General features: G+C 41.6%; 3 protein-coding genes across 3 annotated transcripts in view; 2 read left to right on the forward strand and 1 right to left on the reverse strand.

Moving 5' to 3' along the window:
• Window positions 1-391: 391 nt before the first annotated feature.
• Window positions 392-1954, forward strand: LOC139735102 (uncharacterized). Its single transcript, XM_071645872.1, has 2 exons — window positions 392-1038; window positions 1243-1954. Exons 1-2 carry the CDS (start codon window positions 392-394, stop codon window positions 1952-1954), a joined length of 1359 nt encoding a protein of 452 aa, XP_071501973.1.
• Window positions 1955-2374: 420 nt separating this feature from the next.
• Window positions 2375-2935, forward strand: LOC139735103 (uncharacterized). Its single transcript, XM_071645873.1, has one exon. It carries the CDS (start codon window positions 2375-2377, stop codon window positions 2933-2935), a length of 561 nt encoding a protein of 186 aa, XP_071501974.1.
• A 3067-nt stretch (window positions 2936-6002) lies between these two features.
• LOC139735104 (TRMT1-like protein) overlaps window positions 6003-14344 on the reverse strand; it is a 33369-nt gene continuing 25027 nt past the window's right edge. Inside the window, exons 8-9 of the mRNA XM_071645875.1 lie at window positions 8163-8405; window positions 6003-6738 (exon numbers count right to left, since the gene is read on the reverse strand). Of these exons, the coding sequence (XP_071501976.1) occupies window positions 6594-6738; window positions 8163-8405 (388 nt within the window). The 3' untranslated portion in view covers window positions 6003-6593. The remainder of the gene's footprint in view (window positions 6739-8162; window positions 8406-14344) is intronic.

Here is a 14344-nt window from a genome sequence, read left to right on the forward strand (position 1 = left end):
AACCTTTTGGGTGTGTTGCTGAGGTTTCGGCAAGAACTAGTAGCTGTGATGGGAGACATAAAGGAGATGTTTCATCAAGTGAGAGTACCTCCAGATGAACGAGACACGCTCAGGTTTCTTTGGTGGCCAGAAGGAAACTTGAGTGAGAGTCCCAGGACATACCGGATGTGCGTTCATCTCTTCCGAGGAACATGGAGCCCGAGTTGTTGCAGCTATGCCTTGAGACGCACAGCTGAGGAGTTCAAGGAGGAATTTTCTGTAGCTGCAGTATGGTCTGTCAAGCAGAATTTCTATGTGGATGATTGCCTGGTGTCAAGCAAGACTGAGGAAGAGGCAATACAACTAGTAGATGAGCTGACTCGCCTCGTAGAGAAAGGGGGGATTCAAGCTTATGAAATGGATCAGCAACCGCCCAGGTGTAATCCAGGCGGTGTCAGTAGAGCAGAGAGCCAAGACTGTCATTGGCTTAGATTTGGACCATGACGCCCTACCTGTGGAGAGAGCTCTTGGAGTTACGTGGGATACGGAGCACGACTGTTTCACGTATCAGATAATCCCACGTTGCAAACCACTGATGAGAAGAGGGATTCTGAGCGAAATTGCCTCCATCTATGATCCTTATGGATTTGCAGCTCCATTCGTGATGAATGCGAAGATGCTTCTATGGGAACTGACTGCCTTGAAGTTGGGATTCGACGACCCAATACCAGCCGAGCATCGTGAAAGATGGCTGAAATGGAAGGAATGTCTGCCTGAAATGAGTAAGGTGAAAGTCAGCAGGTGTCTTAATCCAGCAGAACTGGAAGGAGTGACTGACTATGAACTTCATCACTTCAGCGATGCCTCTGAAAGGGGGTATGGTGTTGTGTCGTATCTCCGCACAGCTGATAGCAGAGGAAACGCCCGCTGCAACATTGTCATGGCGAGATCAAGGTTGGCTCCCATGAAGAAGGTGACAATTCCCAGGCTGGAGCTGATAGCAGCGACTCTTGCAGTCACCGTAGATGCAATGATCAGAAGGGAGTTGGAGTTACCGCTGTCTGAATCAATCTTTTGGACTGACAGCACTATCGTATTGCATTACATTTGCAATGTGGACAAACGGTTTTGTACGTTCGCGGCAAACGGGAGAGCTACGATACACGATGGTTCACAACCATGACAGTGGAGACATGTTAGTACAGATCTCAACCCAGCTGATGATGTCTCTCGTGGGTTGAAACCAGATGAACTATCTGACAGGTGGATTCAGGGACTCAAATTCCTGTGGAAACCAAAGGGTGAATGGCCAATTCACCAACTGACTGGGAACTATGATGGTGAAAACGACCCAGAAGTCAAAAGCGAGGCAGTCTTCGCTACCCAAGCTGAGTCAGCAACAACGATTGACGAGTTACTCAGTAGATACTCTTCATGGACAAGAGTAAAGAAAGCTGTGGTGTATTTGAGAAGAGTTGGAAGCTTTCTAAGACAGAAAGCAGGTCACAACGTCGCCTTTGACCCAGCTGACATGAGTAAGCCACTCTCAGTGAAGGAGCTGGACAGAGCAGAGAAAGCCATCTTTCGTTTCATTCAAAGGAAGTGCTTCCGTGAGGAGTACAGGTGTTTAGTGAATGAGACAGATGGTAGGTCAAAGGTCATCAAATCCAGCCCTCTGGCCCACTTGGACCCTGGAGTGACAGAGTGTGGACTGTTATGTGTAGGTGGACGGCTGCAAGGGAGTACTGTTGCTACGACGCTGAAGCATCCAGTCATACTTCCAAAGAAGCACAATGTTGTGAAGCTGCTGATTCGTTACTACCATGAGCAATGTGGTCACTCGGGAAGGGAACACATGATGTCACTGCTCAGAGAGCGGTGTTGGATCTTGGGTGCACGTGCAGCAGTTAGAGAAGTCTTGCGAGAAGACTTGCAAAAGGCACAGAGCCCAGCCTGGTGTCCAGAAGATGGGTAATCTACAAAGTGAGAGAGTCAGGCCCAGCAAGCCGCCCTTCACCTTTGTAGGAGTGGACTGTTTTGGACCGTTCTATGTCAAGCAGGGCAGAAACCAGTTGAAGAGATATGGGTGCATTTTCACCTGCCTAGCTGTGAGGGCAGTGCATATTGAAGTGCTTCACTCCTTGGAGACAGACGCTTTCATCAATGGCCTGGAGAGGTTCATCGCACGCAGAGGTAGGCCAGAAGTGATCTGGTCTGATAACGGTACTAATTTTGTCGCCGCAGACAGGGAGCTGCGAGAAGGGATCCAGCAGTGGAATCAGCGATACATCCATCAGTTTCTCCTGCAGAGGGAAATTGAGTGGAAGTTTAACCCACCATCGGCATCACACATGGGAGGATGTTGGGAATGCCAGATCCGAACAATTTGTAGGTAATGAATGCCTTGCAAAAGCAGCAGAGCCTGTACGATGACAGCCTAGCTATACTGATGTGCAAAGTTGAGTCTATCATCAATGGTAGACCACTGACTGTGGTATCTGCAGATAAGGCGGATCCTGAGACCTTGACACCTAACCACCTCTTGTTGCTGGGACCTAACAACACACTGCCTCTTGGTGTGTTTGACGAGAAGGGCATGTACTGCCGCAAACGTTGGAAGCAGGTGCAGTATATGGCAGACCTCTTCTGGCGGAGATGGATCAGGCAGTATCTGCCGACTTTGCAGCTGAGACAGAAGTGGACCAGTGCATCCAGAAACATTGCAGTAGGTGACATCGTTCTGGTTGTGGAGGTCACACCGAGGAACAAGTGGCCTATGGGACGAGTGACGGGAACCCACGTCGGTGGAGATGGCCTGGTGCGGTCTGCAAACGTGAAGACATCAGGTGGAGTGGTGACGCGACCCATAAGCAAGTTGTGTCTTCTGGAGTGTGTGGAAAAGTCGGTGCAGGAAGTTTTGGTTATTTTCTTAATACGTGCCTTATGGAGTATCTGAGGTGCGAGCCAAGTGCCGCCTCAATGTTCAGTGGTTCATTGCGATTTTGATCATCTGCAAGATGCCAAGTGTGTCATTAGTACTACAGCGCGAATGATAACGATGTGCATTTAATCTTCGAGTGGGATTTCCTCAGTCACAGTTTTGATTGACATCGTGGACAGAGCTTACAAGCGAGCAGTTTCCAGAGGTAGAGAGAACACTAGACTGCAATGTCGGACATTGATACTAACCGATGCGTGAAGCAACAAACTCTGAACAGCTCTGGAGAACATTTGAGAGCATTCACATTATGTTTGTTGTTAAGGTGCAAGTTATTATTTCATGAGTAAATACATATCCTGCATGATGTCTTCCTTTAAGTTAGAGTTGAGGGATGACTCATAACAATGAGTTGAGGAAAACACCCTTTTTTGGTCTAGACACTGTATGATTCATCATTCGTGTATATTTGTATCATAGCAAAGGAGAGAGAGTAAAGATATACCTTCTCTTTTGATTATTTGGATTATATGTAAAGGTAGAAAGGGTAAGGTCTGAATTAAGACTAGCACTTAAGTTAAAAAAATGTTGGTGATTCAGGGGGTGAATTTGAGACTAGGTATATGTAGGGTCTGGACAGCAAAGACTAGCATCGTCAAATGTGAGTCTGAAGTCAAGACTAAGTTTTTGTAATATTGAGGTCTCTGAGCAAGACTACTAGCATTGTAATAACTCTGGTAGTATAAGATCTTGTGGGGTCTGATTTAAGACTACCTTAACAAGATATTTTGAGGTCTGATTTAAGACTACTGTAGCGATCACAACATGCAGTGGTATTCAAAGTGCATACTTTGATTGTTTCTGCAGAGCATTGTGCATAATATACAATTACATACAGTAAACCTCGGATAAGTCGACGTCGAGTGAGTCGAAAATCACTTAACTCGAAGCAAAATAAAAAGTCCCAATTTTTCCCTATGTATTTTCTCTAAGAAATATGTGGATAAGCCGAAGTACGAGAGTCGAATTTCGGCTGTGTCGAAGTAAAACATTCGGTCCCTTTTGTACAAAATACACGTTGTTTACATCACTTGAGCCGAAGAAGATTTGTCTGGCATTCTCATTACATTTAGAGGAGAACAAAAAAATCGGCATGTCGCAGAACCCCGTCCCTGACCTGCTGCAGGTATGCATGTTGCGCATGCACACTCAATATCTTACACCGTACCGCTCCGCACGCATGTCGAATACATACACATGTATACATATACACACAGCACATTGATCCATACTTTATCCATACACACAGCACATCCATACTTTATCCATGTCAAGCCAGAACTCCTTGGTCAAGCCAATCGCTGCTTTATTATTTTAGTGACAGGCCAAGTGAGCGGAGCTTGTGTGTGCGTGCCCGGCTGGCTGTATAGTTTTGTTCAATGGAGGTGGGATGGGCCTGGGAGATCGAGAGTGTTTGTCTCAGGGTAGGTTGACAGAGATGAAAGCACGCAGCTGAGAGAATGTCTGCCAGCAATGGCTACCTATGTTGCACCATAGACATAGCACATGCACATCGCCACATTAGCGCAGACATTCTCAGAACTATGTTTAACTACTATAGTATTGATACAAATTCCATGTTCAATTTAGAACAAAATAAGAACATTATCTTCAAGAACAGACAAATTTGAATGCAAACACATACACGCACGCACACACACACACACACACACACACACGCTTGCAAATGTACTATAATACATGTACATAACTGTGAGTCGAAAAAAAATAGACTCTCGCGAGAGTTGAAGTTCACTTCAGTCGACGCATTTTTTTCAGTCCCGAGAGCTTTGACTCATGCGAGGTTTACTGTAGTAAGGATGTCATATGGTCATACAACAGGGAAGTTATCTCCAAAGCGTATTTGTTGGTCAGATATAGAGAAAAGGAATATACTGTACATGTAGCATCCAATTTAGTGTATGACGTTGAATCTGTATTAATCGCAGTGTGTGAAACTGTATGAGTACAAGGTAAGGAATACCAGTACAAGTAATTATTCCAGTTTGGTGTGACAGACAGAGAGAGGTTTCCTCTCGGAGGATAGTTCCTTTGTTTATATTTTGTGTTCTGTTTGATATGTTATATGCAACTAGTATTTACAGGAATTTATAGAAATGCATTGTTTGATGCAGCTTGATATTTTGGATGTTATCTGCATTGTTAGACGCATAAGGTGTTGAAAGAAAGGCTCATGCTCATTTCATAAGATTGACGCATGTGTGCAGATGTGTTTGTTACAGAAAGTACCAAGTTTGATGAGTATCATAATTAGAGGATGTGTTAATAGCTGGTCAGATTTAAAGGCACATGATGTATGATGTGTGTTTGAAAGGCATTAGGAATAATAGATTGGGTATATGTTCACGTAGGTTCACACATAAGGGGCCGGGATGTAAGAGACGTATGACGTCAGAAGCGAGGGCCTGGGCGCATTGCATAATTTCACACGTAGAGGGTGTTGTATTTTTACTGCTTACAGTCACGTGTCGTTGGAGATGACTTCTTGTCATGCATCCAGCTGTATTTCTCGATAGTTTCAACAAGCCCAATACCGTTGAACGCTCTCTTGTCAGTCGGCTTGGGTTGCCACTGGCAGCTTGTTGCTGCTAGATACCAATTGCAGGCGTGTACTAGTTTGCTGATGTGAACTATTCTGCGTGGTCGACTCAGTGTCAACATATTGGTGTCTGGCTTGAATGATTGGAGAAGTGCAGTTGAGGTGGATGTGACCATCTACCAGCTACACTCTCTGTAGGGGCAAAGAGCAGTTTATTCCTCTGACAAAGGGGGGGGGGGCAAAAAATCTACAATACTTCATGCACGCAAAAGATCCCAATCTACTCCTCACAAACCTGAAGAAATGGCCCATCTCACAGACATAACAGAAAGCAGGTGAATGCCTCTGACCAAGCAACGCTCCTCCCCCCCCCCCCCCCCCCCACTCCTAACAACTAGAAATTGTCAGCAAATAGAATATGGTATGACCATGGCAAGCTGTTCTGTGCAAATGAACAAGAGTGCTGCACATTGCATTTTTGGCACTTCATGTACAATGACAAGATAATACAAAGTCAAAAATACGTATAAACTGTATGTGACTGCCCAGCTCAAAACAGAAGGAAGGCCACAATAATTTGTTGCCACTTTTCTACATACAACGCTTGTAGTTTAATAGAAAAATTGATCCATCCTAACCCAATTATCAAAAAAAAAAAAGAGAAGGCATATTTACATGAAAAAGTTAGATGGTTCAATTTCATAGAGATGGAAAAAAGAGAATTTAAAGACTAGGGTCACTCAGGCGTGCAGTGCAGAAGTTTGATTGAAAATATAACATATTTCCAAGTGAAAGCAGCACCTGTTTAAAACTTTACTAATATCTTCACTTCTGTTCTTGATTTAAGCCATCCAATCTTAAAAGTAGGTTGAGAAAAGAATAGTCTCTCATGTATATAAGCCAAATATTTAAAAAATTGAGTCAATTGACCCAAATGACATATATTTGTCCATTACAGAGAATAACAATCAGCAATTTTCTATAGGTTTTGAGCTGTGTGCTCTCAAAGGAACATATATTTCTATTCTCATCATCAAAATTTCTTCGTCCAAGACATCACTTTTGGGTGGGAGAAGAGATTTCCCTCAAGATGGCTTGGAACTCGGCCAGTCCTGCATCCGTCCTCACACCCTGTGGATCGAAGTGGGTGCGGCTAGCCCGGAAACCCTTCTCCTGGAGACAGTTGATCAGGTGGCTGATCCTGAAGAGCCCGTAAAGAAATTAGCATATAGTAATCGTTAATGTTTGCCATCCTGTAAGTCTCTACCCAAGGAACAACCTGACTTGCGACTCATCATCGCAAGATTAGCATAATAAAGCTGTAGGCATGAAATCTGAGGACACTGCGAAGAAACTAAAAAAATGTCAACACTTTGAAGTATTGACAAAGTTTGACTGTGAGTCCATATTTTGAAAGTCTATTCAAAAAGAATTTTTAAAGTTAAAAAAGAAAGTAAATCACACATTGCTTTGAATTGATATATTGTGCTCAAATACCTATTCCCAAACACACTTACCTGCATCTAAACTTTATCTGGCACATCCAAATTTTTCACTGCCTATCTCATACTGAATCATTATCATTTTTCGTAATCTCCGTTGTTCGTTAATATGAGATCCCACTCGCACGCATGCACAGTCAATTCATTCGACGACATAAGACAGAAATTAACAACAAAACAAAGCCCAATCCAGAGACAAACAGGAACTCCATAATTCTAAAATGTGTTGTCATTTTACAACAATCAGTTCAGCAATAAAAGAAACTTATGAAAGTTCAACAACCACAACACCCACTTATTTATAAACATCAAAGGATTAAAATGAAAGACATTTTCATCAGCTCTACATAAAACATTAAACATGGATAATAGTAACAAAAGATTACAGTTCATTATTCCAAAGGCTTGTTCTTCTGATGGTTCAATAATCCGAAAATGATGAAAGGTTTGTCGCATTTCAAAGGTTTGTTGTAATGTTACGCATGTTCTTTTCATTTTTGGATTAACAAACCTTATTTCGGTTCTGGATCTACAAACCTCACTTCGTTTTTGGCAGAAGAAATCTTCAGAATGACAAACCTTATTTTGTTTCTGATTAATACATCTTTGGAAAAATGAACCCTATTTCAGTTTAGGTCTAACGAACCTTCGGAAAATATAAACCCCGTTTCATTTTAGGCTGTACGGACCTTCAGAAAAACAAATGTCTGTCGATAAACAAACCCTACTTCATTTTCCGATTGAAAGGTAAACAGGTACAGTGTATAGGGAATATGTACATTTCAGGATAACCAACCTACATGATAAGAAACTTTTTTTTTGCACAGCAACAAACAGCAGAAAGGTATCCTCTGAGATGGAATGGTGAAGAGCAAGGAAACATATTTGATGGCATACACACAACCAATCACCTTGGTTTATTTTTAGGAGAAGCCATAGAATCTGCTATGAATGTGACTTTCTATGATAGTACCTCGTAAATAGGCCAAGGTCTCTACTCAGTATAGGAGCTCCCAAGTTTTCAAAAACAAGACAGTTGAACCCTGTCAGAATGAGATCTGATTGAGTAAGAAACCTTCGAAGAAACTAGCCCCCCGCAAAAAGGTGACATGAGAAAACCTACTTTGGACAGTCAGTATCCTTCACGCTGTGTGACGGCATGCTGAAGAAGAAAGCCGGCTGTCCGGCGCAATCCTCCTTGCAGCCTTCTTTCCTCCTCTTCCGTTTTGGTTGAAGGTCTTCCTCATCGCTCTCCACGCTTCTTGCCCCGCTGACATCTTCTTGTGCAGCGTGAGCAGCCAGGGGGCGCTCTACAACATCACATCCTTCTGTGCCGGTTTCCTCATTGGGTTTCGCACCCTCGGTCCTGCCAAATTTGAATTTGAATTGATTTTGATTTGGTAATGGTTTACTGAAACAAACATGCAAAGAAGTAGCCTGAAGGCTAAATTATAATGCATCACATTGAAAAACATATCAATTACATCAAACAACATATACTGCATGAACATTTCAACGATGACGAATACCAATTACATTAACATAACAAATACACAGCATCATATTAAAATGATAAACAGTTCATACCAATCATTATACAAAATATATTACTTTCAAATGATAGCCATTATGATAGTTATCAATGTACACGTACGCACACATATGCACACACACGCACACACACACGCACACACACGCATACACATAATATACCGGTACACACACCTACACGTGCACATCATATCCACATGTCTATACAGATAAACCCACATACTCATCTTATGCAGCCATTCAACTCTTGCATACACAGTCACACATTTAACGAAAAATATAATGCTCTGCTTATTAAAATAAAAATTATAAACATAATTTGAAAGTTGAACAACATGCTGATAAGCTTCATTGGGAAAAATCAACAACAAATAATTATTTACTTAATTATAATCAAAATTGCTTTTTCACTCTTTCCCTTTCTTTATCCCTCTGGTGTTCCTTATCTTCTTTGATGTTGCCTCCCTATTCATCCTTTTCCTTCAATGGTTGCCCCCCTTGATCCTCATGATCATTACTGACCCTCCTCTACCTTTTGTCTGTCCCCCTCCTCTGCCTTTTGTCTGTCCACCTCCTGCTCTAATCCCCCTCCCTTTACCTGTTGGGCTCCTTGCCCATGACCTCCCACCCTCTCCTTTGTTTTCTTTGTTCTGTGTACCCTGCCTGTCCCTGTCTGTTCTTGTGTGAAGTCCTATATGTGATTGCCTTCCCTGCTTGTTTGTCATTTTGCCTCTGATGAAGATTCTGCCAGGATCGAAAGCTCAGGCCCCTTTTGACTCCAACAAATAATTATAACAAACATTCTTAAACACTTTCAAATAAGCAAAATTTCAAATCCATTCAACTTTTCGATTCTGTGACCACTTTCAGTTATAAATGATTTTATTCTTGAGGGAGAAAGATTTGTGGTGACACCATGTGTATGTAGTCCTTAACCGGATTGTTGTTTGGCAGAAGAAGAGCGTAGAAAGAGGAGAATTGAAGAGGGAAGCGACATATGGGGGTTGTAAGGAGGGCAAAAAATGAAGAGTGGGGGACAGTGATGGGCTAGAAGTCGAAGTTGCACTAGTGGAGACGGCAGAGAAAGGAACAGAGAGAGTGGTAAGGAAGAATAGAGCGAGAATCAAGTAAGATGTTCGGACATCGTTAGAAGGGGAAAGATGAAATAGAAGGGAAGAGGAAGAGGGAGGAGTTGAATGTTGGAGAATCATGGAGATGGGAGAGAGAAGTGGAGATTCATGAAGCCAAGAGAAGAACGAAGTCGGCGAAACAATGTGGACTATGGAATGCGGAATCAATAGAGAAAGGATGGATCCCGCGAAGGAAAGGTAAGTCCAGGAGAGATGAGACAATGTTGAGAGAAGGGAGAGAGAGAGGGAGGGGGGGGGGGAGAGAAAACAGAGAAAAGAAGAAGAACAGGAAGAAAATTGAAATTAAAGAAGTAAAGGAGAGGGGGCTTGGGTGGATCCTAGAAATAAATACTGCAGAGGAGAAGAAAAAAAAATTATTCTTGGCGTCTAAAAAAAATTTACGACTTCAGTCCATGTACAATGTAAACATGAAGACACATATTAATATACTAGTAATATGGATTGGCCTTGAGGGGGATACAACATTTATTGCCTGAACTAGAATTGTATTGCCCAAGTCGAAGACAAGGGCAATACTATTCTAGTGAGGGCAATGAATGTTGTATCCCCAAAAGGACAGTCCATATTATTATTATTACCCATTTTCAGGTATTTCAGGCATCTTCGAGCAGTTACATTACAATTTACAATGTAAACTTCCCAATTTACGGTAACAAATCCACTCGGCGTCAGGTCGAACCCTACCCCACTGTGCTCAACTACGCCCACATGCTTGCACACAACCCCATGCACAATCAGGTATGCCGCGCGCTCACACAGTCGCAGCGACCATCCTCATTTTTTACGTGCTAACGTATGGGAATTTGCATCGCAAAACCTCTCCGCGAGCGATGTGTGTCGCAGATTTGTGAATGTCTCCTCTTTGTGATTGACCGCAATGTTTGCATAAAGTGAATGGCGAGACCCGGATGGAGGGTGATATGCACTAATATCACCTGCTGACCTTGACGACCGAGCAAAATACCAACTGCAATTGCCCCGCAAAACTACCTCGTATGGGTAGTAATATGTAATACCAAAAGGGGGTTCAGGTATTGTGTACACATGTTCAGTCTTATACATTTGTAAACCACTGACAAATTTTTGGTGATGGGTCAAGATTGCCGCACTGCATATCTAGACCAATGCACGAATCCACAAATTAACAGAAAACAAAAGCTGGTTCAGTACCTACTACACATGAAAACAATCATACTATTTGGTAGCATAAATAGAACTGGAGTGTATTATGATTTATGATTTCTTCATTGCTCAGATCAATGCATTAGGATGGATATGACAAATTTAAAGAGCTATTAAACAAGTTGTTAGTCCTTTGTTTCTCATAAATAACAGTTTATCTTTGCACATACAATTTTGTATTGCAATTCATGTGAAATTTGCTTCCAAGAAAATATAAAAATAATGGGACTCTATCTCATTTGTTTTGTTTTTGTTTCTGTTTTGACATCAAACAGAATTTGATGAGCCAATGAACACAATATGAGAAGGGTCTGCCAGAAGCAAACAACTCAAGCGATTATTTCCTGCCCATACTGACTTTAGTATTTCAGGCATCATGAAAGAGTCGTTCCAGCAAAAACATTTGGACCTCTCAGAAATAATGTGCATCTTTGAAAGGGATAAAGGATCTCCTTCACAATTCCCTTGAGGTAGCAAACCCTCTCCTTTGATAGGTGAGCAAAACATCTTGTCCCTGGGGGTAAACCTTGGATAAAATTTGTCCTTACTTCAGACGAAGGCAAATTTGGTTGGAGTAACTGCGGAGGTAGAGTCCGAGGAGGCTTGGTCGGAGGAAGGACGGAGGAAAGGTCAGAGTAGTGCCCGTCTGAACAAGGTCGTGGTAACTTCCTCCAGTCGGGGGAACAATACCATGACCTCTTCCTCCGACCAAGATACTCCTGCATTTTTTTCAGGAGTATCTTGCTACCATGACTAGCAGGTCGGAGTAAATTGCTCGTGCGGACAAGCCCTCGGAGTATCTATGATCATACAAACCTTACGACCTTAGTAAAACTTCTCAGGGTCAAATCGCAATGTTGGCATATTGCAAGTATGCACGTGCAGTACAATTCTAACCTAGCCAATCATGATGAAGAAGCTAGCACTCAGAAATTCTCATGAACAAGAATGGAGAAGACAAATGCCACTGTTAAAAACAATTGTAGGGTCAACGTGTGCAGCACTACCACTTCCAGAAGTTACACCGACCCTCAACGGTGATAGCCACAAAGGCAGTGGCAAATTGGTCAGAGTTTCTTTCCATGACCGTTGTGTGCACACAGGGTAGTGGTAAGATAAGTATCAACTGGAATAATTTTAATTGCTGTGCCATAAGATTTTACTCCGACTAGAAATATGTCTGAATATGGCTATTACCTCCGCCAAGGGAGGAGTTTATCTTTTCATCTGTGTTTTTTTGTTTGTTTGTTGGTTGCATGGTTGGTTCATTTATTTGTCTGTGTGCAAAATAACTCAAAAAGTTGTGAACGGATATGGATGAAACTTGCCAGGAAAGGTTGAGAACGACACAAGTAGCAGATGATTAAACTTTGGTGGTGATCCCAGGAATTTTATGGATTTTTATGAAGGATTTTTAAAAATTTTGGCAGGTTGGGTCAATGACCTTGGGAGATCAAGCGGTGCATTTTTTGAGGTTTGCATACGTGCACTAAAATGGGTCTAGTTTCTGCTAGGGCAAAGCGTACCACGCAGTTGATGATATAACAAAAGGCTTACATGGAACATCAGAATTCAGGCAATTTTCAGCATGCAGGTATGGGTGGAAATGACTGATTTCTATGGAAGAACAAGATCAATGGTGGAAATAAGCTGCTTGGAAGAGGTCTGCACTCTCAGAGTGCTTCACTAGTTAACTCTGCTATTACAATTACCATTTGTGACCCTGCATCAAACAACCACCAAAAAGTCTCAAGACATGAACTTTCAGTTAAGGGCAGACTCTGAAGGAGCAGACACCAGGCTTTAAATGACATACATCTCTCAACATAATGGACTTTTCTTTAATACTTATCATAATACTGGTGAGTGCACCCTCTGGAAAAGTGTGTACTGGTAAGAGAGACCTTGTATCTTTTAAAGTTTATGGTCTATTTCAAGTGCTTAAAGGCCCTGTTTACCTTTGGGAGCAGTGATTTAAAAAATGTCCAAAATATATTATTTGATGCAATATATGTACAGGTCTGTTGTACCACAAAACATCCTACCAGATAAAAATTTCGCAATAAAGCCTATTTTCTCAATAAAACGTCACTGTAGATGGTTTGGTCTGGAAACATTTTTATTATAAATGTTGTTCACATTTTGTATATTTAACAATACTAAACATGACTTTACTAATTCAAAATTTCACAAAGGTAGTTTCTATCCCTATTTCATATTTTAGAAGTATTTTAAAGCACTACTGATGGGTTTTTGTTTCATCTGCAAATTGTAAACTATGCCTTTAATCTCACCCAGTTGTCCTCTGTGCAATGAATGGGAGAAAAGACAGGAAGTAAAATACCATAGCAAACCCCTTTGAAGGTTTATTCAGATGAAGCTGAAAGTTTGCACACTCATTAAAGGCAGTAAGTACATTCTTTCCTGACAAAAACCAAGTTTCAATGTAACACTAGTATGCTTTTAACCCATTGAGGACGAGTCCTGAGAAAACTCGGGCAGGTGTCTATGGGAAATGTGTGTTGTAGCAAAATCAGTCCGTCCTCAACGGGTTAAGAGTTGGAAGTAAAGGGTATTTAAGGACCCCTCCCACATATTTGATCACATAGACTGGAAAAACAGTTTTCAAGAACAATTGCCCCCCCCCCCCCCCCCCCACAAAAAATAAAACACAGAGAAAAAAAAAAGAGACCCCTTCCCATTCATTTCAAGGCCCTAAGTTTAGAATACATAGGAGAGGGATTGCTGTGTATGAAAACACAGAAAAATTAAATTTACTATTAAGTTGATGCATTTCACTGATTTTTTAGTCATCAAGTAAATACAGGTAATGCGACATTTTGTTGTTTTTGTGATGCATCATCACCATTTGGGTAACCTCTCCATACACATTGCCTGTGGCACTCAGGATTTATTTTATATCAATGATTTTATTTGGTTTTTGTTTTGTTTTGTTTTGTTTTGCTCTGTGCTCTCAAAGTGCACAAAGTATAATGCTTTATGTGCCCACACAATTGGCTGAACTTGCCAAGCCTTTTCCATGGCCGGTGCCATGCTTTCAAAAGTGGGGGGCCCACTTCAGACTTCTGGTGCCACTTCCGGGGTTTCATCAGCTAACAAGCCAAAAAAAAAAAAAAAGAAAAAGGTCTTCAGCACAAAAACAAAAGCCTTACCGCAACCACACTTCAAGGTTTCTATCCATTTCTTTCTCGTGCCACTTACGCACTTCCAGGGTAAAAAAAAAACAACTTATGTTTTCCTTTGTATGGTGCAAAAATAGTGCCCCCCCCCAAAAAAAAAAAAAAAAAAAAAGTTACTATGGAATCATATTTCAATCTTCTGTGCCATGCATAAATGTGGTACTGATTACTGCTCTTTCAAAAATGCTTGAACAACCACAAATATTGAATATTTTGTCTTT

This window comes from Diadema antillarum, unplaced genomic scaffold (assembly GCF_040938485.1).
Source record: "Diadema antillarum isolate AM-2024a unplaced genomic scaffold, OU_Dant_1.0 seq00000563_RagTag, whole genome shotgun sequence".
Classification (NCBI taxonomy): Eukaryota; Metazoa; Echinodermata; class Echinoidea; order Diadematoida; family Diadematidae; genus Diadema; species Diadema antillarum.

Bases quoted from the DNA above. Each gene is read 5' to 3' on its own strand.
- LOC139735102 (XM_071645872.1), top strand. From the start codon at position 392: ATGAAATGGATCAGCAACCGCCCAGGTGTAATCCAGGCGGTGTCAGTA. The intron at 1,039-1,242 runs GTCTGAATCAAT...ACTATCTGACAG, and splicing joins AGGGAGTTGGAGTTACCGCT to GTGGATTCAGGGACTCAAAT.
- LOC139735103 (XM_071645873.1), top strand. From the start codon at position 2,375: ATGAATGCCTTGCAAAAGCAGCAGAGCCTGTACGATGACAGCCTAGCT.